General features: G+C 42.3%; 1 protein-coding gene across 4 annotated transcripts in view; it reads left to right on the forward strand.

Annotated features, from left to right (window-relative positions):
• Positions 1–23,713, forward strand: part of CELSR1 (cadherin EGF LAG seven-pass G-type receptor 1) — a 260,863-nt gene that overhangs the window by 191,991 nt on the left and 45,159 nt on the right. For all 4 annotated transcript variants that reach the window (XM_048836251.2, XM_075124485.1, XM_075124487.1 and 1 more), the window contains exons 6-15: positions 525–682; positions 1,933–2,096; positions 3,829–3,954; positions 13,180–13,346; positions 14,126–14,311; positions 14,677–14,790; positions 15,174–15,348; positions 15,903–16,044; positions 17,023–17,143; positions 23,483–23,666. In XM_048836251.2, the coding sequence (XP_048692208.2) occupies positions 525–682; positions 1,933–2,096; positions 3,829–3,954; positions 13,180–13,346; positions 14,126–14,311; positions 14,677–14,790; positions 15,174–15,348; positions 15,903–16,044; positions 17,023–17,143; positions 23,483–23,666 (1,537 nt within the window). The remainder of the gene's footprint in view (positions 1–524; positions 683–1,932; positions 2,097–3,828; positions 3,955–13,179; positions 13,347–14,125; positions 14,312–14,676; positions 14,791–15,173; positions 15,349–15,902; positions 16,045–17,022; positions 17,144–23,482; positions 23,667–23,713) is intronic.

Below are 23,713 nucleotides of genomic sequence, written 5' to 3' on the forward strand. Positions count from 1 at the left end.
CAATCTTTTAAATGAAAAATTGGTTTCATGCTTTTAACCCTAGGGAGACATATTGTGTCAGTTTATATTGTCAAGGCTGCTTTTGCAAGGGAAAGAGTGAGAAATACAATATTTTTAAGTGAGCTCTTCACTTTAGATGAGAGGGGAGAGTTGGTGACAGGAGTGGAATTGTTTGGAAACCGTCCTGTGCTGGTGCAATAGAACCATTCTAAGTGAGCTGGGCCAGATCACTTCATCAATAGCTTTTGGCCAAGCTACATACCTATTTTTCAAATTCTGATCAAGAGTGAAAAATCATCACGCAGTTCTTCTGGATGCTTGTTACTATTCTCAGATAAAGTCAGCCATTTTGTTTCCTATTGCACAATGGAATTGGAAGTGAGATGGCCTTAACTAATGCATGTTTGATTGGACAGCCTACTTTAGTCATCTTAAAAGCAGAATGATGCCGTCTGAGTAGACTGCAGGCATGTTGATTCTGCTGAGTTTGTAGCCTTATTTATAGGTATGTTTATTTTTTGAAGCCCCACATTGGACGATTAGGAATTCCTCATGGACCTTCAGGAGAGAAGGTGGCGGTAGTAACAGTGGATGACTGTGACACTGCAGTGGCTGTGCGCTTCGGAAGTCTCATTGGGAACTACACATGTGCTGCCCAAGGAACTCAAAGTGGCTCAAAAAAGTAAGGGCTTTTTACAGATATTTATTATTCATTCTCCTATTTAAAAGGAATTGAGCAATAACAACAACACATGGCAGTGAGAAGAAAAGCACACATAGCAAAGAGTTTATAAGAAAACAAACTGACTAACTTTAAACTGGCAGATGAAATTCAGAGCACAGAAGTGGAAGGCATTGTATATCAGAAGGAGCAATTTGAACGGCTCATATACATTGTTGAGTCCAAAATAACTATAAAGACACACAAAAAATTGTTTGTGATCATTGTTGAAAGCTCAGTGGAAACATCGGTTCATTGCACAGCAACAGTCAGAAAAGCAAATAAAATGGGAGGCTGCCTTAAGAAAAAGAGAGTAATACTGAAAAGATTTTGACATCATCATTCAAATTAATGGTACATCATCCCATCGCAGAAAGGCTAGAGGAAAAACAGAAAAGATCCAGAGAAGGGCAATGAAAATCACTAGATACACGGAAAGCCTTCTGTCTGAGGAAAGATTGAAAAGATTAGTATTATTTAGTTTAGAGAGATGATGAATAACATGTGAGACATGATAGAAATATGTAAAATAATGAATTCTATTGAAAAGGCCAGTCAGGTGATCATATTTACCCTTTTCTGAAATACAAGAACAAGAGGACACTCACTGAAGTTAAAAGTCTTGTTAACATTTAAAACTGATTAAATGATATACTTTTTGTAGGTGATATAACTATCCAGTGAAACCTACTGCCACAAGATGTTAACACAAGGAGCCAAGGAGGATTCAAAAAGGGACTAGCAATTTATGAATAACAAAATTATTATACATAGTTTTACAGCAGCCAGAATAAAAGTGTATATAACATACCAACCTTCCTGCTTTAGGCTATAAATCAACATCTCACTACTTGGGATTAAAAAGAAATTTCCATGGATGCATGTTGTTTCATAATTTTCCATTTACGCCTTCTAACATAGTTAGTTCTGGTCACTGTCAGAGACCAATGTTTGATTCTATTGGTGTGGTTGTTACGGCAACTCCAACAGTCCTAAATTACAAATTTGCAGCTAATTTTATTATGATTCTTTTTGATTATTGAGATCGGTGCTTACAGTCTTTTGAAGCTAAATCCTGCAAATAATGAGCTAACAGAAAACAGTTAAATATCTCAGATTTCTTTAGTCAGATTAGCTGTGAATAAACTGTAAAGTAAAGGAGGCCAAACAAATGACATGAAAATAATCCAGCTAATTTCTTATTTCTTTAGATCTTTGGACCTGACTGGACCTCTCCTGCTTGGGGGTGTCCCAAACTTGCCTGAAGACTTTCCTGTGCACAACAGAGAGTTTATTGGCTGTATGAGGAACCTCTCCATTGACAACAAGCCAATCGACATGGCTAGTTTCATAGCCAATAATGGCACTCTTGCAGGTATAAACTGCCAGATCTTCAAAAGGCCACAAGAAAAAGCTTTCTGTCACGCTGAGAGTTCTTGTGTACACCAAGAACCAGATTTTCAAAGGAGGGTGCATGGGGAATGCATGGAAAGCTGCAAGTGCAACCTTTCCATGTGAAAAATAGCATTTGATTAGCAGGGTGCAAACTGGTATAGGTCAACTTGTTGCCCATGTACACAGCAGTGAGGCACATGCACATTTTTGCTATGACAGTCCTTGAAATTTTTCCCCTCAGGAGAAATCCTGCCCTCCTCCTACATTCCCTACCCCCGCAATGCTGCCATTGGATATGGAAGGCCCAATTCGTCTTGGAACTATTTCAGCTCAGCTGAACAGTGGAGGGGAGGATTTGGAAGTACGAATAAGGAGTTTGCCCAAACCTAGTGCAGAGCAGGTTGGATAGGGTTATGGGGAGAGGGAAACACGCTTTTACTCTTCACTGCCAACCCTTCTGCCATCTCTCTGGGAGAAATATAACAGCCACAGAAGCTGTTGCACCTTTGAAGCTGTAGTAGCCACCATGGAGCAGTCTGGAAAATAAGGGGAAAGTATTCTAGTCTTTCTAGCCTGGCCACTGTATAAATCCCCTGCATGTACCCCATTTATCTGAGTGAGGTGAAATTCATACATAGAATTTAGCCCTAAATCGTGTTTCATGCACTCTGATGGCAAGGCGGTACTTGAGTGGCACATTTGCCCTGAACTGTAACAGTGGCACCAGAATTTCTTTTAATAACCCTCCATTTTCATGTGTTTGCATCTCAGCTATTAAAGCTCACTCTGCTCTGAAACTAAGTGTAATGAGGTCAAGAAGAGTGGAATATTTTAACCAATTCTGGTTATACTTTAAAACAATTGCAGTAACTCTCCAAACCTGAAATGCAAGCTGCTCAGAAGCTTGTGCATACTTATCATGAGTTTTTAAAAGCTGTGGTTTAAAAATGAAACATAAGCTGCTCTTCTTCTGGCCTGCTGAATACTGCTGTACTGCCTCATAAAGCGACCAGTTTCAGAGTACAGTCTCAGCTGTCTGGCTCCTGTATTGGAAGAGGCGGCAAGTGGGAAGTGGTGCTCAGATATCCACGGGGCAGGGCAGAGCAGAGCAAATCACTGTTGTGTAAAAGTAGTTAGTTCCTTCTTCTCACAGCCTGGTGGAGGTCTAGTTCAGTGATGCACTAGGGGAGGCACTCACTTCAGATCCTGTGTATTCTTATCAGGTAATTAATGAGTAATGACCATGAGTTGAGAGTGGAACTTCAGCACTAACTTTGAATTATCTGGCTTTTGCCAGATTGTGTCTTTACCTTAAAATTAGCTGAACACAATTCAGTTTTTCATCTAGGTAAATATGCTCCTGTTTCAGGGGAAGTAGAACAAAGAAAGATTTCAGTTTGGTTGCTTTCTGATTTGGAGGCACATTCCTACATAGTATAACTCCACTGGCTTCAGTAGAGTTACGCCAGAATTAAGCCCTTTGTCTTTATCTGAGCGGTTTCTTGCTTTCTTTTGATCATGTGGCTCTCAAAGTGTTGTAATGCTTTAATGATTTCCTTTCCCTTCAGAATTGAAAAAAGCCCAGAGACGGTCACTCAGAAACTTATTGTTACAGTCATTTGAAGTCTGTTTTGGTGTGATGAAACCACCATTACCAAATACACAGATGTGGAATGGTTTTAGGCTGAATAGCTCCGCTTTCTAAATTCCAGGTTGTGCAGCTCAGAAGAACTACTGTGATACTAACTGGTGTCAAAATGGAGGCACATGCGTGAATAAATGGAACACCTACACTTGTGAGTGCCCCCTGCAGTATGGTGGGAAAAACTGTGAGCAAGGTAGGTGCACAAGGCTCCCAGTGTATGTGTCCTCAAGTTTACCTGTGTGTTTTGGCATTTAGTTTTTAATAATTAACATCTCATAATGTATATGAAAGTTTGAGATGCTTTAGGGGACAGATAATGGAATATTGCAATAAAGTGTGAAATTCATCCATTATATATTTGAAATAACTGTGTGTGCTCATCTATATATTAAGGATGGTTGCTGACTTTTGGTTCAAAAAGCAGGAAAATATCAATCAGAAATCCTATTGGGATAAACAGTAACAGCTTTTATCTTTTCCTATTATCTATTTACTAACATTAGTGAATTAGTTCTACAAAGCTTGGCACTATTCGTAATTTGCTTAAAATAAAATCATCTGATCCAAAGCACATTGAAATTAATGGAAAGACTCCCTTTGACTTTAGTGGGCTTTGGATCATGCCCAAAATGAACATGGACTTAATTATTACTTCCTTCAGCGGAAGGCAATCCCTCCTTAATAAGAAAAGGAGTACTTGTGGCACCTTAGAGACTAACAAATTTATTCCTTTTCTTTTTATGGATACAGACTAACATGCCTGCTACTCTGAAGCCTCCTTAATAAGAACACTTTATATTTTATTGGGCTATACTTATGACTGAAAACACTGTGTATAGATACGTAAAACTTGTTAATAAAATATAGGAAAGGAGCAACAGGTGTGCTTTATAAGGGAGTGAAAAATTTGGACCCAGTTCCTTTCCTGGGGAAGTAAGGGAGGTTCCTCATTAGGAAAACCATAGCTGGAGGCTGAGGTTCAGGCACAGCAGCATTGGCATTACAGCCCCAGACCCACAGTCTAAATGGGAATAGCAGCTAGCCTGGGTTAGTACAGGTTGCTAATTTGTAGTGATGCTCCCATTCTAAGGGGAAAATCCCCTAGATTTAGGTTGCTTTTTAAGAAATAAAAGTTCAGATTCTAGCCTCACCTGCCCTAGTGTAAATCTGGAGTGACTCCATTGAAGTGAATGGAATTATTCCAGATGTACACTGGTGTAATCTGACTCATACTTCTTTGCAGTTTGAGCAGGCGGTTTCCTTATTCTGGTGTTGCCAAAGAAAATTAGGCACACTCTTCCTTTCCGCTAGCAGGAAATAGATGCTAGAGTGATTATTGGATGATGGTTCCTCAAAAAGAAAGACCTCATTTGTGATGTTGCCTGATGACAGGTAGCTTTGTCAACCATTGGCTGGTTTCCATCATGTGTTATATAGCACCTGACTGGTTAATCTCTCCAGTGAGATTAATTGTGCTGAAACTGCAGGGTTGGATGATTGGCTAAAATGGCAGGGCCTAATTCTGATATCATTCATACTGGTGTAAAGGTGGAATAATTCCATTGAAGTCAAGGGGCCTGATTCTCTTCTCTCTTTCTCCTGGTTTTGGGTAGAAAGGTCAAGAGTTGTATCAAATTCATATTTCCTTGACCTATTATACCAAGAAAAAAAGTATCAGATCATCAGAGAGCTTTAAACTAGGAATTCAGGGGAGATGGTTGGGAGATGTACAAGTAATCTCCACGCCAGATTTTCTCTTTGAGAGGAAAGAAAATGAAGTAAGAAAGGATACAGCCGTGGATAGGAGAATGGACATAAGGCGGAAGGGCAGTGTATATACCAATCTAATAGGTAATATTGGCAGTAGAATGTCTGTGCCCAATCGGGTAAAGAATGTAAGCAAAGCGAAACAGCAAAAATTAAGATGTTTGTACACTAATGCAAGGAGCCTAGGTAACAAAATGGAGGAACTAGAGCTACTAGTGCAGGAAGTGAAACCAGATATTATAGGGATAACAGAAACATGGTGGAATAGTAGTCATGACTGGAATATGGTATTGAAGGGTATGTGCTGTTTAGGAAAGACCGAAATAAAGGCAAAGGTGGTGGAGTAGCATTGTATATCAATGATGAGGTAGACTGTAAAGAAATAAGTGATGGAATGGATAAGACGGAGTCTGTCTGGACAAAAATCACATTGAGGAAGAAAGCTACTAGAGCCTCCCCTGGGATATTGCTTGGGGTGTGCTATAGACCGCCGGGATCCGATTTGGATATGGATAGAGACCTCTTTAATGTTTTTAAAGAAGTAAATACTAATGGGAATTTTGTGATCATGGGAGACTTTAACTTCCCAGATATAGACTGGAGAACAAGTGCTAGTAATAATAATAGGGCTCAGATTTTCCTGGATACGATAGCTGATGGATTCCTTCACCAAGTAGTTGCTGAACCAACAAGAGGGGATGCCATTTTAGATTTGGTTTTGGTGAGCAGTGAAGACCTCATAGAAGAAATGGTTGTAGGGGACAATCTTGGTTCGAGCGATCATGAGCTAATTCAGTTCAAACTAAATGGAAGGATAAACAAAAACAGATCTGTGACTAGGGTTTTTGATTTCAAAAAGGCTAACTTTAAAAAATTAAGGAAATTAGTCTTTAATAAGGCTAATGAGGAGCTTAGGGTTAATGGTAGGACGACAAATGGGAATGAGGATATATGGAGGTAGATATTACCACATCCGAGGTAGAAGCCAAACTCAAACATCTTAATGGGACTAAATCGGGGGGCCCGGATAACCTTCATCCAAGAATATTAAAGGAACTGGCACATGAAATTGCAAGCCCATTAGCAAGAATTTTTAATTAAACTGTAAAGTTAGGGGTTGTACCATATGACTGGAGAATTGCAAACATAGTTCCTATTTTTAAGGAAGGTAAAAAAAGGGCGATCCAGGTAACTACAGGCCTGTTAGTTTGACATCTGTAGTATGCAAGGTCTTAAAAAAAATTTTTGAAGGAGAAAGTAGTTAAGGACATTGAGGTCAATGGTAATTGGGACAAAATACAACATGGCTTTACAAAATGTAATTTAGATGGAATGTGAGGATGTGACTTCCTGCTTCTTAGCTCATGGCTGCTGTTCTCCTAATATGGCTGCAGACAAAGGCCTCAGACCTTACCATATGGCTACAGGAAAAGGCCTTATCCTTACAATGTCATCCTGTGTGTTTATCCAGTGTCTAGCACAATTGGACACTACCATAACACAAGTAATAATTCATTAGACCAATAGCTAGGAGTCCCCTTGGGGTTAGAGGAAGACAAAGCATAAATGGAAGAAGAAACCTTCATCTAGCAGCTTGGGTGTGTGGAAATCTAAATGGAGCATTAGCAAACCCAACAACAAACCAGTATGTTTACATTTGTCATCTGTAGACAAGGCCCCATGTCCTCCACAGCAAGCTGGAATTAAGTTCTGTAGCAGGGTCCCTTGATCCTGTGGCCCTCTGGTGAGGCAGACAGGACATTTGGTGATAGTTTCATTTAAATTAAAAAACGGAGATATTTTAACAAGTTAATTATGAAAAAGAATAAAGGAAGCATAAAAGTAGCCCAAATGTTGTTTACATTCCCCACATTTTCAGATTGCCAGAGATTATAATATTGACCACACACAGCTGTGTTACAGAAGTCAGGGGGATGCTGGATAGGGGACATCGGAGCTTTTGGAACACAGGGTGGTGTGGGAAGCAGTTTGAGGTTGTTTGCTAAACAATGTTTCTGGGTGTTTCTGCAAAAATGATGAGCAGTGAAAATGTAAGCAATGTTGACATTTAAATAATCATGTTTAGGGTACAGTATTCGCTCCTCCATCAGATGAATGGATGAGCCCTCAGAGCTATTGTTTCAGGCTGTCTGCAGGATCAGGTAGACATCGCTGCATCATTTACACTCAGTTCATATTGCCAAGGTTATCTTGCAAACGAGAGCTAGAAACATAAAATTTATTTTAAAAATGAAAGTTTAGATTTTGGAGCACAGTTCTGCAGCAAAGGATAGGCAAAGAGTGGATTCTGTGGCAAATGCCACAGCTGTGGAATACATGAGGTTCTGATTGCAGACCTGTGTTTCTCAGAGTTCAATTTTTCCCTCCACTGGCTGGGCTCCTGTGGAGTTCTGACTGCACTTTAAAGCTGCTCTCCGTTGATGAGACCTTTAGGGGAGAGGAGCTCTGAGGGGGTGAAACTATATGTCAAGAGTGAATCAAGTCAAATGTATACAACAGTATTGAACTGTGGAGTACTGATTATTTACAGAGGAGAATTCAAAATGGGGACGCTACACTATGAATTCTTTTCAGAGTAGCAACCGTGTTAGTCTGTATCCGCAAAAATAAAAGGAGTACTTGTGGCACCTTAGAGACTTACAAATTTATTTGAGCATAAGCTTTCGTGAGCTACAGCTCACTTCATCGGATGAATACTGTTGTCCATTTCCTTCCCTGTCTGCTTGTGGTGAGCTGGCAACAACATCTTGCTGTAGAGCATGGGAAAACTTAGGAGTTAGAAAAGAGGCACAACTAATTAGAGGGCTGTGTTTCAAATTGCAAGCAGCAGCTTAAGCCTTACGGGTTCTAATATCCCTTGAGGTGAACGTGTACCTCTGTCATCTACCGATATGTACTGTAGAGCAGCTGTTTTAAGGGCCTGATCTTGCAATCTCTGCGCACACAAAATTCCCATCTACTTCAGTGGGAGTTACATGTACATGAGTGTTGCAGGATGGGGACCTAACTGCAGGACATAACTCTGACAATGAGGTGCTTTTCACTGAAGGCTGTGCCCAGTGGTTCACTGTGTAAGAATATTTGCTCAAGATTAGAGACTGGGGCAATGCTAGGGGCTTCTTCCTAACACTGGAGCATTCACTTCTGTGCTGCTATGGCAGATATTTTATTAGTTGCACAAGAGCATACTCGCTGCCTAAAGGCTGGGTAATTCAGACAACTCGCCAACCTGGCTCTGGAAGATTTGAAATTCGTTAAAGGTTTCCTGTTGCCTCAGAGCCATTTCCTTTGTGCTTAATCTGTTAATTAGAATCAAGTAATCCGAGATACACTGGGGCAAATTACCACCCTTGTACTGCCTGCTTTGTTTACCACTTCAACACCAAAAGAGATACGTATATAGTTCTTCAAGTAGATGCAGCCGTGTACTGTGCGAGCGCAGCTCACTGGAGCTGGAGAAATTTGCCTAGCCGGACCCGAAAGGGTGGCCCTTGCGCCTTAGGGCTGTAGCCCCTCCCTTTGCTATATGAGGCAGCACTGCCCCAACCCTCCCCTCAGTTCCTTCTCACTGCCTCTGACTGGAGTCAGAGCTGTGTGTGGTTATCACCTCACGTTCTCTATCTCAGTTTTTCTGAGAATTTCCCTTCATGTATGTAGTTTTTATATAGTTAGTAGTACAGTAGAACATCAGAATTATGAACCTCTCGGGAATGGAGGTTGTTCGTAACTCTGCAATGTTCATAACCCTGAACAAAATGTTATGTTCTTTCAAAGGTTTATAACTGAATATTGACTTAACACAGCTTTGAAACTTTACTATGCAGAAGAAAACTGCTGCTTTCCCCTTTTTTAAAGTAGTTTACGTTTAACACAATACTATACTGTACTTGCCTTCTGTTTTCCTTTTGGTCTCTGCTGCTGCCTGATTGTGTACTTCCGGTTCCGAATGAGGTGTGTGGTTGACCGTTCAGTTCATAACTCTGGTGTTCGTAACTCTGAGGTTCTACTGTACCGTGGATAGTGTTAGTAAAGGTTAAGTTAGATTTAGTTAGGACTTCCTGTGTGACACCCGCTCCAAGGTTCAAGCACTGCCCGTCATGGGGCGGGGAGAGCATCGATTTCTAATAGTGACCCCCCACACAGCAGGTGCTTGCTGTGTTTAGGCGAGGGCACACAAGGGAGCCGTATTCTATCTGTAAGTTGTTCACCAAAAGCAACCAGATGGCCAGAGACTTGCACTTGAAGCCGCACCCCCAAGCAGGCCATAAGGGCTTTTTTGGCACCAACGCTCACATCTGGTCAGCAGTCACCTTTGGACTTGGTGAATGAGGCCACTCCGCATTCCAGTGCTGCCATCTTCCCCAAGAGATGGAAGAACCACTCACTCGCTTCAGGGATGCTGAGGAGGAAGTCCCATAAAACTGACCAGAATTATCCCAGGGCTTGTCAAAGGCTTTCTGAAAGTCCAAGTACACGATATCCGCTGAATCACCCTTGTCCACATGTTTGTTGACACCCTCACAAAATTCTAATAGATTGGTCAGGCATGATTTCCCTTAGAAAAGCCATGTTAACTCTTCCCCACCATATCAGGTTCAACTATCTGTCAGATCATTCTGTTCTTGGCTACAGTTTCAACCAGTTTGCCCGATACTGAAGTTAGGCTTACCAGCCTGTAATTGCCACGATTGCCTCTGGAGTCTTTTAAAAATATCGGCGTCACATTAGCTGTCCACGATTCATCTTGTACAGAGGTTGATTTAAGCAATGGATTATGTACCACAGTTAGTAGTTCTGCAATTTCATATTTGAATTCCTTCAGAATTCAGGTGAATACTATCTGGTCCTGGTGACTTATTACTGTTTAATTTATCAGTTTGTTTCAGAACCACCTCAGTCTGGGGCAGTTACTCAGATTTGTCACCCAAAAAGAATAGCTCCAGTTTGGGACTCTCCCTCACATCCTCTGCAGTGTAGACTGATGCAAAGAATTCATTTAACTTCTCCGCAACAGCCTTGTCTTCCTTGAGTGCTCCGTTAGCACGTCGATTGTCCAGTGGCCTCACTGATTGGCAGGTTTCCTGTTTCTGATGTACTTAAAAAAAATTGCTGTTAGTTTTTGTGTCTTTCACTAGTTGATCTTCAAATGCTTTTTTGGTCTGCCTAATTATACTTTTACATTTGTTACATTGTCAGTCATCGTCTTGCACGTAGCTCACTGAGGGTGCACCTGGTGGTGACTTCAGCATTTCACCCACCCATCCATGGGAGGTCAGTATTTTTGAATACCATGGTAGCAAGGTTCTTGAAAGGAGACCTTCGTCTCCACCTGCCGGTGAGAGAACCAGTTCTTTTGTGGGACCTTAATACGGTCCTAGCGACTCTGATAGGGTCTCCGTTTGAGCTTTAGGCATTTTCTTCTTTTTCTCTTTTGTGTCAAAAAACTGCATTCATAGTGGCAATAACATCGGCAGAGAGAGTGTATGAGCTGCAGGCTTTGATTGCAGATGCTCCTTACACATAGGTCTCCAAAGACAAAGTGACCTTGTGGCCACACCCTAAGTTTTTATCTAAAGTGGCCTCCTAGTTTCATTTGAATCAGGTGATGTATTTACCTGTGTTCTTTCCTAAGCCACATTCAACCCCCGAAGAGCAACATCTCCAAACGTTGACTGTCAAGCAATGTCTAGCCTTTTACCTGACAGGACTTAACCTTTTCCCACTTTGCCTCATCTGTTTGTGTCATATGCAGACCAAATGAAGGGACAGACAGTCTCTTTTAGCAAATGATCTCTAGGTGGATAACTTCCTGTATCAAGATAGCATACAAAGTAGTCTGACCATGCCCCCTCAAAGGGTGTGAGCTCATTCTACGAGAGCGCGAGCTACTTTGATGGTGTTTTTAAGTGGCATTCCAGTATTGGACATTTTCAGGGCTGCCACTTGGTCATCTGTACGTACATTACTTTACGAACCATTATGCCATTACCTCTGCATCCAGAGCAGATGCAAACTGTGGGAAGGCAGTCCTGCAAGCCTTGTTTAAATAGACTTTGAGCCCCACCTGCAAGTACTGCTTGTGAGTCTCCTACATGGAATACACAGCTGCATCTACTCAAAGAAGAAAAAAATAGTTACTTACCTGTATGGTAACGATTGTTCTTTGAGATGTGATGCAGAAATGCATTCCACAAGCCACCATCCATCCCCTCTACACTGGAGTCTATGTTCTTGAGGTTTGGTGCGAAGGAACGTAGGAGATGGGCAGTGCCACCCCATATAGCCAGGGTAGGGTATATGGCCATGGGGTACAAGTGCCGCTGCTACAGGTACTGCTAAGCAACATTCTCTAGCTCCAGTGCACTGGGCGTGCGCACACCTGTGTGGGATACACGCCTGCGTCACACCTCCAACAACAACAGTTACAGTACAAACAAATAACTGTTTTTTATTTAATTTCTCTCTCCTGAAACATCTCTCTCTGTAACATAGTAGCACCCAGAGGTTTTTATTTAGCTTTAGTAGAGATGTCTTCAGTTATTTTCTATATACCTGAGGCAACTGGCAAAAATATGGAGCTACTGGTGATTTCATAAGAAAACGTACTGGCTTAATAACAATAAAATGAGGCATAAACTGCTAATAAAGTCCATAATACTATGTTGTTTCTTGCCATTGTGGTATCCTACAAAATTTACCTGAGGTACTTTTCATGTTAGTAAGGTATTTATACTAATGAAATCTCGTGCAGATATTATGACAATATTTTTATGGTTTTATAACACACTTCTTTTATAAAAGGAGTTTGTTAACACATCATAGAAAAGAAGAAAAGACCCTGTTTAGTATAAGATGTTAATGAAGATCTGCTTTCAATCTTGAGCTGAGCCCTTCAATTGAGACCAAAAAAAGGTTATTTAACAGACAGCATGATTCTCTATCTCCGTCACTTTCTCTAATTTTTATGGCCCCTGTTCAAAACAGCAACACATTTTTAGCAGTTCTCGACTCTTGACTATGGGACAAAACACACTTACAGTATTGTAATTTGGTTTTGGATTCCATATCATTAGCAATGGTATACATAAAAACAGTAACACATTAGACTAAAATAAAACAAACAATAGAACTTAATTTTCATCAGATATAGAGAAATCATTATGCAAGAATAGCCCAAACCTATTTGTATTATGATTTTAGGACTTCATTTTTTATTGTAGGCAAAATCAGGTGGTCACCATTATGAAGACAACAATTACCAGATAATGTTTTCCGAGATACTACAGTCTCTCTTCTGGATTTAAAACAGGAAATAAGTGTAATAGCCATGATATGTGGTAACTGTTGGCAAATGATATAATTATTATCAGGACAATTGTAGTATCTATGGTAATTGATCGGTTGCTCGCTATATAGAAGTGTGGCCAAATTTAGCCCTGACATAAGCAGGAGCAACCCCCGTTGGCTTCAGTGTTTTATATTTCCTTCTTACATAAGTTGTGAATAGGGACCATTTATGAAAAAAAATTGCAGATGAAAAACCCATGGCAAATTGTATTGTTTTTGCTCTAAGTCCTTGTGTTAAAAGATTGAATTTTTTTTTTTTTATCTCTTGTCTCTTGTTTTACAGTAATGCCTTCTCCCCAGCGTTTCAGTGGTGAGAGCATTATTGTCTGGAGTGACCTTGATATTACTATCTCTGTACCATGGTACATTGGACTCATGTTCAGGACCCGGAAAGTTAATGGCATGTTAATGCAAGCTAATGCAGGAACTTCATCCAAGATCAACATTCAGGTAAGTGTGTGGCATTCTTAACCTGGAACAGAATTCAGAAAATTTCCCCAAATATCAACTGACAGGGCTAAACTAAATATGTATCTTCATGCATGTAGCTAAAAGTAACATATGTAAAATCAAATACTGTAGATGTCATCACCTTGTTCCCCTTGTTCACTTTACAGTTCAAAAGCTTTGTGTAACAAGATGCATTTCTATAAAATGCAAAAGCTTGGGAAGTATAAGTATACGTTAACATAAAATGGAAGAACTCTGTTCTACCTATCATGAAATACGTGTAGACAGAGGTAGTAGTCAACCAATGATGTCCGCTGTGTTCACCTGCCCATTGTATTTACACTTTCCCTGAATAAGGCAGAAACCAGAAGTATAGATTGAAATTGAATATAAGCACTTTTAGTGCTAAATTCAGTTATTGAGAAAGGTGGCTTAGCCTCACTATCCAAGATGTGCTGAATTCTGTCCTAACACAAAGATTTGACTTGTGTTTCTAATTCAGACTCCATGTCATTTTTTTTTTCTTCTTCTTCTTCTTCCTCATTTTTGTCTTTGTCATTTTCTTCTTCTTCTTCTCCTTCTCTTTCTTTGTGGGTTAGAAGCAGAATTCCCTAAATTGTGTTGGGAGATGTTACCACTTACAAGTTTTTCCCAGGTTACAGTTCATTCCTGTAAGAAGTATTGTTTGCCTGCACTCATACTGGTGGTCCACCGTGAGCTTCATCTGAGAATAAGTCAGTATTGCAGCGATAAATAGAGATGATATTTGTTTCCTGCAGATCTTGAACAACTATGTGCAATTTGAAGTTTACAATGGCCTGAACCAGGTTGCTAGTTTGAAGATGACCCAGTCACGAGTCAGTGATGGTGAATGGCATCATTTGTTAATAGAGTTAAAGAGTGCTAAAGATGGCAAAGACATCAAGTACCTGGCTGTTATGTCCTTGGACTATGGGATGTATCAGGTGAGATAGCATCATAACTTGGCCTTTCTTTCATCATCCAGAGGGCCTTTAAAAAGAAGGGAATGGGGAAGGGATGGTAAACAAATACCATATACTGCTCCTACTGCAAGCAGTGTATGGTCCAGATTCTTCAGTGACTTACACTTAGTGTAAACCCGTTGAAATCAGTGGAGTTTTATCTTTTGACCATGCCTGTGAAATTAAGATCAGATAAATAGCTCTTCATTTCATTATGAATTTTTCTATTTTAGCCTACTGTCAATTGCTATCAGATTAGTGCATCTATAAGGAAAGCCATTCTCTGTCTTGGAAAGGATAATAGTGCAGTGACCCCTTTATCCACTGTCCTTTTGTTTCTTTAACAGAGCACTGTGCAGATTGGAAATCAGCTCCCTGGACTCAAAATGAAAAGCATCATTGTGGGAGGTATCTCTGGAGATCAAGTCTCAGTGCAGCAGGGTTTTTATGGCTGTATGCAGGTAAGAATAAAATATGTCGTAGCTTGCATTTATGAGAAGATACCTGAAAGAAATAATTTATTATCCTTTTCCTCCTGAGTTTTGTTTTCTGGATAACTTTTAAATCCTTATAACATATGCAAGCACCAAAATATTAAACATTGCCCTTTTCTTCATGTAGGAATCCAGTCTCTTTTGATCTCAAGAAATTTCTTCTTTCCCTTCTTGGTTTAAATCAAAGTCCAACACTTTTAAAAAAAAATCTGGCACCTGACTAAGCAGATCACATGTATATAGAAAACTGGAAGATTAAAGAAGTTAGTGAGATGCATTGTTCGGTATATGTACCACTATATCCTAAAGGAAGAATCTCTTAGTTGAAGTTACTGTTTTTCTGTGCTCAGGGAGTAAGAATGGGGGAGACTTCTACGAATGTAGCTACGTTGAACATGAAACAGGCAATCAAGATCAATATAAAGGAAGGCTGCGAAGTAGACAACCCGTGTGATTCCAGTCCATGTCCCCAACACAGCTACTGCATTGATGACTGGGACAGCTACTCCTGTGTCTGTGACCCAGGTAAAGGAGTCTGCATGAAAATTGGGCATAACAGTTAGAACGTTGGAATTGTATCTGGTTTTAGTTATATTGCAAAGGGCTTTGATATTATTTGCAATTTTTTTAAGTTCATCTTCTCTGTGTTCTCGTATTTCTCACACAAACTTTTCGAGTGTTAGATTTATGTTTTACACCCCAAGGCCCCAAAAGGACATTTTGAAACTTTTCTCTTGTCAGTCTTCATTTTGAGGTGTGTGCCTGCCTAAGTTCAGTCACCTCCTGAACTTGCAGAAAGAGAATATAGAGCTATTTGTAACACATGACCTGAGCAAGCAATCAGAAGCTATTGATCCAAGGGCACCCAAAGTGTTTTAGCCAACTGTTGTAAAGTATAGCCTGTTACCTTTTTTTCCCCTCGCAGTAAAAAGCGATCTTTTTTGACAGTATCTCTGGGGAAATCTACTGATTATCCATGATGTGTTATTAGTGTATAAGCTTAAAATAGATGGTCTTTCCGAGACATGCAAATCGTAAATTACATTGGGTGCTGTAATCTTATAACCTTGTCTCCCCAGGGTACTTTGGGAGAGACTGTGTTGATGTGTGTAACCTGAATCCATGTGAGCATATCTCCACCTGTGTCCGTAAACCTAGCTCATCCCATGGGTACACCTGTGAATGTGGACAAAGCTATTATGGGCAATACTGTGAGAGCAAGTAAGAGGATTATTTTTACTGTTCAATGTCTTGATCTTTCCCAGTTCCCCTATTCCTTCCGTGAGCATAAGGCAGTGGCCCCCCTTTTTTGTTTCAACAAAAATTCCCCTTGTCATTTGAGAGCTGATAACAATAGAAGTTGGCAGATCCCTTGTCCTGCAGAGCTCCTAAGCACAGCAAGAGTTCAGCTCTGTTCCTGTAGAACTTAGGAGTTCTACAGAACAGGAGCTCCTTGGTATCCTACCCCTTCCCTCTCATAAGGAGCCAGCTGGCCATGGAGAGGCAAACACTTTCTCATCTATTGTCCCATTTGAGTGCAATATGGGTAATTCATGAAGTCCAAGGGAAATGGAAAGTCTCATGTAATGTACTGTGTTTATCCCCTTTTGTGTGTCGCTTGTGTGTTTTCATCTGCCGTATCAGTCCTCTTGGAAACGGCAACCTGGACCCTCTCTGTTGTTGCACTGTACAGCTACACATATTGGTTGCGCTGTTTCCAAAACCAGTCACATTGTCTGGACCAGAAAGGCAGATAGTCCAATTGGCATCACTTACAAAGACTCCTGTTATAATCCTTTAGCACTCATCATTTACATTTTACTCATAAAAATACATAAGAATATTAGCCCTGCAGTTGCAGGGAATAACAGAATTCAACCTGCTCTCTGAATGCACTGAAAGCAGCCTGTCTTGCCATAAATAAGCAGCAGGGAGGAGGTTATTGGGATGCACAGAATCAGGAGTGTTGTCTGTCAGAGACTGAAGAGAGAGGAGCTGGACTCAATGCCAGTTTGAGAAATGATCTTGCAGAACAAAAGCCGTTTCTATTTTTTATTGTATGTGCTGAATTGTGGCAACAGCACTGGGGTAAATTATACTCTCAGTAATGTAACTATGAGCAAATTTTGGCCCAGTGACTTTTTTCCTCTCAGAAGTGAACTTAAAAGAGCCTCCTTTCTATTTTGTTTTATTTTGTAGAATTGACTTGCCTTGTCCCAGAGGCTGGTGGGGAAATCCCATTTGTGGTCCATGTAATTGTGAGATCAGTAAAGGATTTGATCCTGACTGTAATAAGACTAATGGAGAGTGTCAGTGTAAGGTAAGAAAAGAATTTCTGTTTAGTGGAAATATTCTTCAAGTTAAAACATAATTAGTTGGATAACTGCAATGTAAAATATACATTCCTGCACAAATGTGCTTTGTATCATATAGAACATAATTATTTTTCATAGGGAATCAGATTTTTTTCTGATATTAGTCCTTCATTTTAGCCATATAATGCAGATCTTCTTTCCTTTTTGTCATTACTAACTATATTATTGCAAGCAAAGGAGAGAGAATAAGGGGCCAAATTCTGATCCTCTGTTTTATAAAGGTCTTGATAAAATCAGAATATGACCCCACTCTCAAAGAGACAGGTTGGATGAGGTAATATATTTTATTGGACCTACTTGTGTTGGTGAAAGAGACAAGCTTTCGAGCTTACACAGTGCTCTTCTTCAGGTCTGGTCTGGTCTAGACCTGAAGAAGAGCTCTATGTAAACTTGAAACTTTCTGTTTCGTTTTTCAACCAATTACGCACCCACTTTGTAGTAATTTCATCCAGATCATATTTCCCAAGTTTCCTTGTGAGAATGTCACATTTCACTGCGTCAAAAGCCTTACTGAAATCATGTATATGTAAGAGGAAAGTTTGACCTTAAGATCAGGAGACAGAAAGGTGGCCCTCCACTCTACCCCTCAGTTCTGAAAGTAAACCAAGCAGAGCTGGGGATCAGGCCCTACATGATTACATGATAGAAAATTCAATGTTAACAGTAATGGTGTAAATTGGCCAGGCTTTGGGTCACCAGTATGGGGGTGTAAAAGTAAAGCAGTGTATTCTGTGCTAGCTGGATATTCTGTGGGTATGCGAGTAAGAGTAACTTTCACACCATAAGGCAGAAGGAGGGTGGCAGAAGGAGGGTGGAGCTGAAGAAACAACTAACAGACTTGTGTAAGATGAAGCAAGCTCATCTTTTGGCATGTAAGTTACACTCATTTTTGCAAACCGTGGTCAGATGCTGCAAGTACTCTGCATGCAGACCTCCCATTGACTTCACTGGGAGCTCTCCCCACACAGAGCTTTCATGTTCAGGATCCCGTGGCTTTTTGCCATGCAGTGACCTACTATTTACGCAGTTCATTGTACCTTATAAATTGTTAGTATAAATTGTACCTTCTTTAAGAGGTTGATCGCAAATATAATTTTTTTCAATTGGGCTTAAATGAAGAGAAAAGTATAATAGAATGAAGGCAAAGGCACTCCTGGATATTAGAAGGAACTACTGATGATGATAAGCAATGTCATCAGCTGTATCAGTTACAGTAGAGACAAAAGTTAACAGAAACTATTTCCCATACTTGTTATGAGCAGTGATAATCATAGGATAATTCTTCTTCTTCAGGTGCATGTCGGTATGGGTGCTCCACCACAGGATGTGTGAGCACCTGTACATTCTCGACCAGAGACTGTAAAGCAGCATCTCTGGGCCTGCACCTGTGCAGAGCACCTCTTTATGCTCCCATACGAAGGCCATATAGGAAGGGACAGACCCGCCACCATTCGGTTCCTTTTCACCCGCCTGTCGCTCAAGAGGGAGCACTTGGTGCCTACAGCTTCCCACCTTTTCTCACTATGAGTTTTTCGTTCTCACTTTATTTAGTTATTTACTTATTTTTATTTAATTTAATCAAAGTTGTGCATTCAAAAGGAGGTCCTCCCTCTCCAGGACTTTTGGTTTAATGCTTTTTCACATCGGGTTATGGTGAAGACCCTGGGGTTTAAGCCCTGACAGACCTGCCACAGATGTTTTCCTTGTAGTAATGGGCACTTCTGGAGACACCCATATCCCATCAAATTACAAGGTCTGCTCAAGGTTTAAAGGCAGGTCTAGAGAAGACAGTGAGGCTGCTCCCTGGCTGCCCCAACCCTAATCCACACCTCCGCCCCTGACAGGCCCCCCGGGACTCCAACACCTATCTTAAACCCCCCCCCCCCCCCGTTCCTGTCCACTGACCCCCCCCCCCCCGAACCTCCACCCCATCCAACCACTCCCTGTCCCCTGACTGTCCCCCCAGGGTCCCCTGCCCCTTATCCAACCTCCCCACCCCCTTACCATGCCACTCAGAGCAGCAGAACTAGCAGCCGCGCCACCCGTCCGGAGCCAGCCGCGCTGCCCGCACTGCCCGGCAGGAGCTCACAACCCCGCCGCCCAGAGTGCTGGTGCCACGGCGAGCTGAGGCTGCGGAGGAAGGGGGACAGCAGGGGAGGGGCCGGGGCTGGCTAGCCTCCCCAGCCAGGAGCTCAAGGGCTGGGCAGGACGGTCCCACGGGCTGGATGTGGCCAGCGGTCTGTAGTTTGCCCACCTCTGATGTAAGAAGTCATGTGCGGAGAAGTCTTCCATGTACAGAGGGCTCCTCCCTCGGCACCATCTGACGCCTCTTGGCACATGATATACTCAGGGTTTCTCCCCACACTCTGGTACCATCATCTTCCTACAGCTCCAAGGTCAGAGAAGCTGCTCCGTTGTCCTCTCCAGTACCACATGCACCATCTCCTCCTGGGCACCGACCCATGTTCCTGACTCCAGTACGAACTCAGACTCTGACCATAAGCTATCACAGCCCTCCACCACCTTCCAGATCCTTTTCCCTGGACAACCTTCTGGTTTCAGACAAACCAGAGTCTTCCCTATTAAGGAGCTCTACTATAGCCCCCTTCCCAGTACCGCTCCATCAGCTACAAAGTGTATTTTGGTCAGACTTCCAACCCTGGGTACTGACACTAATGCCTGAGCCCCCCTCCTTAGCCGAGGGTAGGAGACTTCAGTCTCTGAGATCTTGGTAAAAGGCCCTATCTCAGTACGGTACTATCACATTCCCCTGAGTTCCTTCACTAAAAAGACCTTCTGGAGCATGCCAGGTGCCCTGGACCTCGGGGATATGAATACCCTTGGGGGCATTTCCTCTATCCCCTTCCTCCTCAGTCACCTTACTGGACCCCCTGGAGACACTTGGGTGAACAGTTTTACAGGATACGAGTTAGAAAGAAACCCCAAGATCTACCAGAACTGCATCACTCACAGGCACCAACTGACCATCTTCTGGTCCCGTATGCCCCTAAGGTACTGGGAGAGGCACAAGAAGAGCAAGAACTACAGATTGAGAGAAGCTCACCCCCATCAGCCAATTCCTCCTCCTCCCTGGATGAAGTGGTAATGCCACCACTACCTTCTTATGCTGATGACTTTACGACCTTCCAGAGTCTAGTGAAATGTGTGGTGGAATCCCTCCAGATCCCACTAGAAGAGGCCTACACATTCCTTATGGCAAACACCTGCTACTTTTCCTCTCATGTGTAGGTGGGCAGATAATAAATATATTCCAGTCCATAGAATGGAATACTTCTCCCGTCCTGACCCTAATTCTCCAGTGGTAAAGGTGTTTCCTACATTTCATAATAGGCTCAGATAATTGCCAGTGCCAAGCTCTCCCCTTCAGATTCTCAACAGCCCCAAGGGTCTTTACCAAGGTCCTCTCAGCAGTAGCGGATTCCTTATGTCAGTGGGCATTGCAGTATTCCCATTTGTAGACGATTGGCTCCTCAAGGGTCAGTCAGCTCTAGAGGTTCAGCCAGCAACCCTGAAGGCACTAGCCCTATGCCAGTTCCTGGGTCTCTGTATCAATTGGAAGAGGTCTACACTGACTCCGGGCCAGAGGAAAGATTTCATTGAACCCTCTCTGGGTTCCCTAAGTGTCAAAGCCTACCTGTCCAAGGAGAGGCTGGATTATGTCCAACCTAATTGCAACAATACAATACAGCCCACAAACAACTGCAAGGACCTGCTTAAAACTCTTGGGCCACATGACTCCTGCGTTGTCATACCTCAGGTGCTTTCAGACGTGGATTTGGACTGTGTACACCCCAAACAGGCATAGTCTCTCCAAACACCTGATAGCACCTCTGAAAGTACTGGACTCTCTGCCATGGCAGAAGGAGCCACTGAAAGTCTGCAGGGGAATCCCATTCTCACACCCTCCATCCTCAAAAACCCTCACGATGGATAGCTGGAGGGCCCACCTCCAAGGGGTCACAGCTCAGGGCAAGTGGTCCATGCAAGAGATAACACTTCACATCAACTTTCTAGAACTGAGAGCAGTCCGCTGGATGTATCAGCACTTCCTTCACAACATACAGGGTCACTCCATCAAGATAACACTGGATAACAGGGCAGCAAAGTATTATATAATCCAACAAGGTGGAGCAAGATCCTAGTCCTTATGAGTAGAATCGCTAAAACTGAGGAACTGGTACATTTCACATCAGATAGAAATCTTGGCGATTTATCTACCAGGTCTCCAGAATAGAACTTCAGAATCCCTAAGCAAGAACTTCCATCAGGACCATGAATGGGAGCTCAATGGTTCTGTCTTCCATAGCATCCGCCAAACCAGTACTACATGTTGCCTTTTTTGCACCAAGGGAGGATGCAGCCACAATTCATTGGGAGATGTTCTGATAACACTGTGGCCCTGCATCCTGCAATATGCTTTCCCCCCTCTACCTTGAATTCTCAAGACCATCCTCAAACGGAGTCAGGAAAAAAGCCAGAGTTACCCTCATGGCGCTGTCATGGCCAAGATGGGTGCAGTTCTAGAATCTCCATCACCACACAGTGGCAATGCCTCTCTGCCTTCCTCTCCAGCAGGATCTCTTGTCACAGAAGTTGGGCACCATGAACCATCCCAACATCTCATCTTCAAATCTGAAGGCATTGCTCCTAGATTGTTCTCTAGCATGGAGCTTACCTGTTCAGATAATGTCCAGTGAGTACGCCTATGTAGCAGGAAACCTACTACTCACAAAACTTACCTCCAGAAGTGGAAACATTTCTATTTCAGGTGTTCTCTTCATTCGTCTCAAGATTAGAAATTCCATTCTGCAAGATCCTAGACTGCCTATTGGACTTAAAGACTCAGGGTCTGTCAGTGAGCTCAGTCAGAATATACCTGGCAGCTATCCCAGCCTTCCAGTCACCCATTGGGAGCTTCTCAGTTTTTGCTCATTCTATCACAACCAGATTCCTTAAGGGCTGACACACAACTTGTTTCCCCTTGTACGAAACCCTGCTCCTCCCTGGGACCTTAATTTTGGTCTCTGTGCCTTAAGGAATGCCCCCTCTCCCTTTGAACCAATGTCTACCTGTTCTCTCCTCCACCTCTCCCTCAAGCCCTCATTCCTTATAGCCATCGCTTCAGCTAGATGAATGGGAGAACTTGGTGTGCCCATGACAGACCCACCATTCACTACCTCCTCCAGAGACATGGTCACACTAATTCCTCATCCCCGCTTCCTCCCTAAGGTCTCTTCGGAATACTGTGTTAATCAGGAATTCCATCTACCAGTGTTCTATCCAGAGCCTCCTGCCTCCAGAAAGGAATCTAGCCTACACACACTAAATATCAGAAGGGCTCTCGCCCTCTACTTAGACAGGACCAAGACCTTTAGGATCTCTCCCAGACTCTTTGTGTCCTTTGCTGAAAGAGTGATGGGACAGTCATTTCCCTGCAAAGGCTGTCGAAATGGTTCTCAATTTAATTTTTATGTGCTAGGAGACTGCTGGAATAAGCCCCCTCACAGAGTGACAGCACATTCCACTAGGGCTCAGTCGTACCTATAGCCCTCTTGAAAGATGTTGCATAGCGGAAATCTGCAGGTCTGCTCTCACATTCGTGAAGCAGTATGACATTTTACCTGCTTCCAGGGCTGATGCTACCTTTGATGATGCAGTGTTTCAAACTGTCTCAGATTTGCCTCATCAGCACCCACCTGCATGTTGATTTACTGGTTGGGAGCCTCCCATGGTGGGGCACTCACAGGGACATATACATGAAGAAGAAGGAGAGGATACTTACTTGTACAGTAACTTGAGTTCTTTGAGATGTTTTGTCCCTATTAGGTGCTACACCTCCCGCCCTCCTTCCCCTCTGCTTCAGAGTCTCTGGCTACACAATTGAGAAGGAACTGAGTGGTGGCAGGTCCGCGCCTCTCTCCTATGCCCTCCTACGGGAGCATGAGGAGCTGCTCTTTATGGGTGCAGGCCCACAGATGCTGCTTCACAGTCTCTGGCTGAGCCTGCACAGATACATGAACATCCTATAGTGGAGCACCCATTGGGGAAAAACATCTCAAAGAACTCAGGTTATTGTGTAAATAAATAACCTCTTTATCTGTGCACTTTTAAAGCCCCCAACATCATAGTGTCTGGGCGCTCATTAATTCTTCTTTTCAGACTCACAAGCCATCCAGGAAGACCTTAAGAAATATAATTAATAAGGGGTTATAAGAAATATGGCAGAATTAAAATACTGTGTGTCTATCTCTTTATTTTTCCAGACAAACTACTACAGGCCACAAAGCAGTGACACCTGTTATCCATGTGACTGCTTCCCTTCTGGTTCTCATACTCGATCCTGTGACAGGGAGACAGGACAGTGTCCTTGTAAACCTGGAGTGATTGGGCGACAGTGTAACCGTTGCGACAATCCTTTTGCTGAGGTTACCATTCAAGGCTGCGAAGGTACCATACGTTTCAGCCATCAACTGCTTCCAGCATTTTTTAAAAAT

Source organism: Caretta caretta, chromosome 1, assembly GCF_965140235.1.
Source record: "Caretta caretta isolate rCarCar2 chromosome 1, rCarCar1.hap1, whole genome shotgun sequence".
In the NCBI taxonomy this organism is placed as follows: domain Eukaryota; kingdom Metazoa; phylum Chordata; order Testudines; family Cheloniidae; genus Caretta; species Caretta caretta.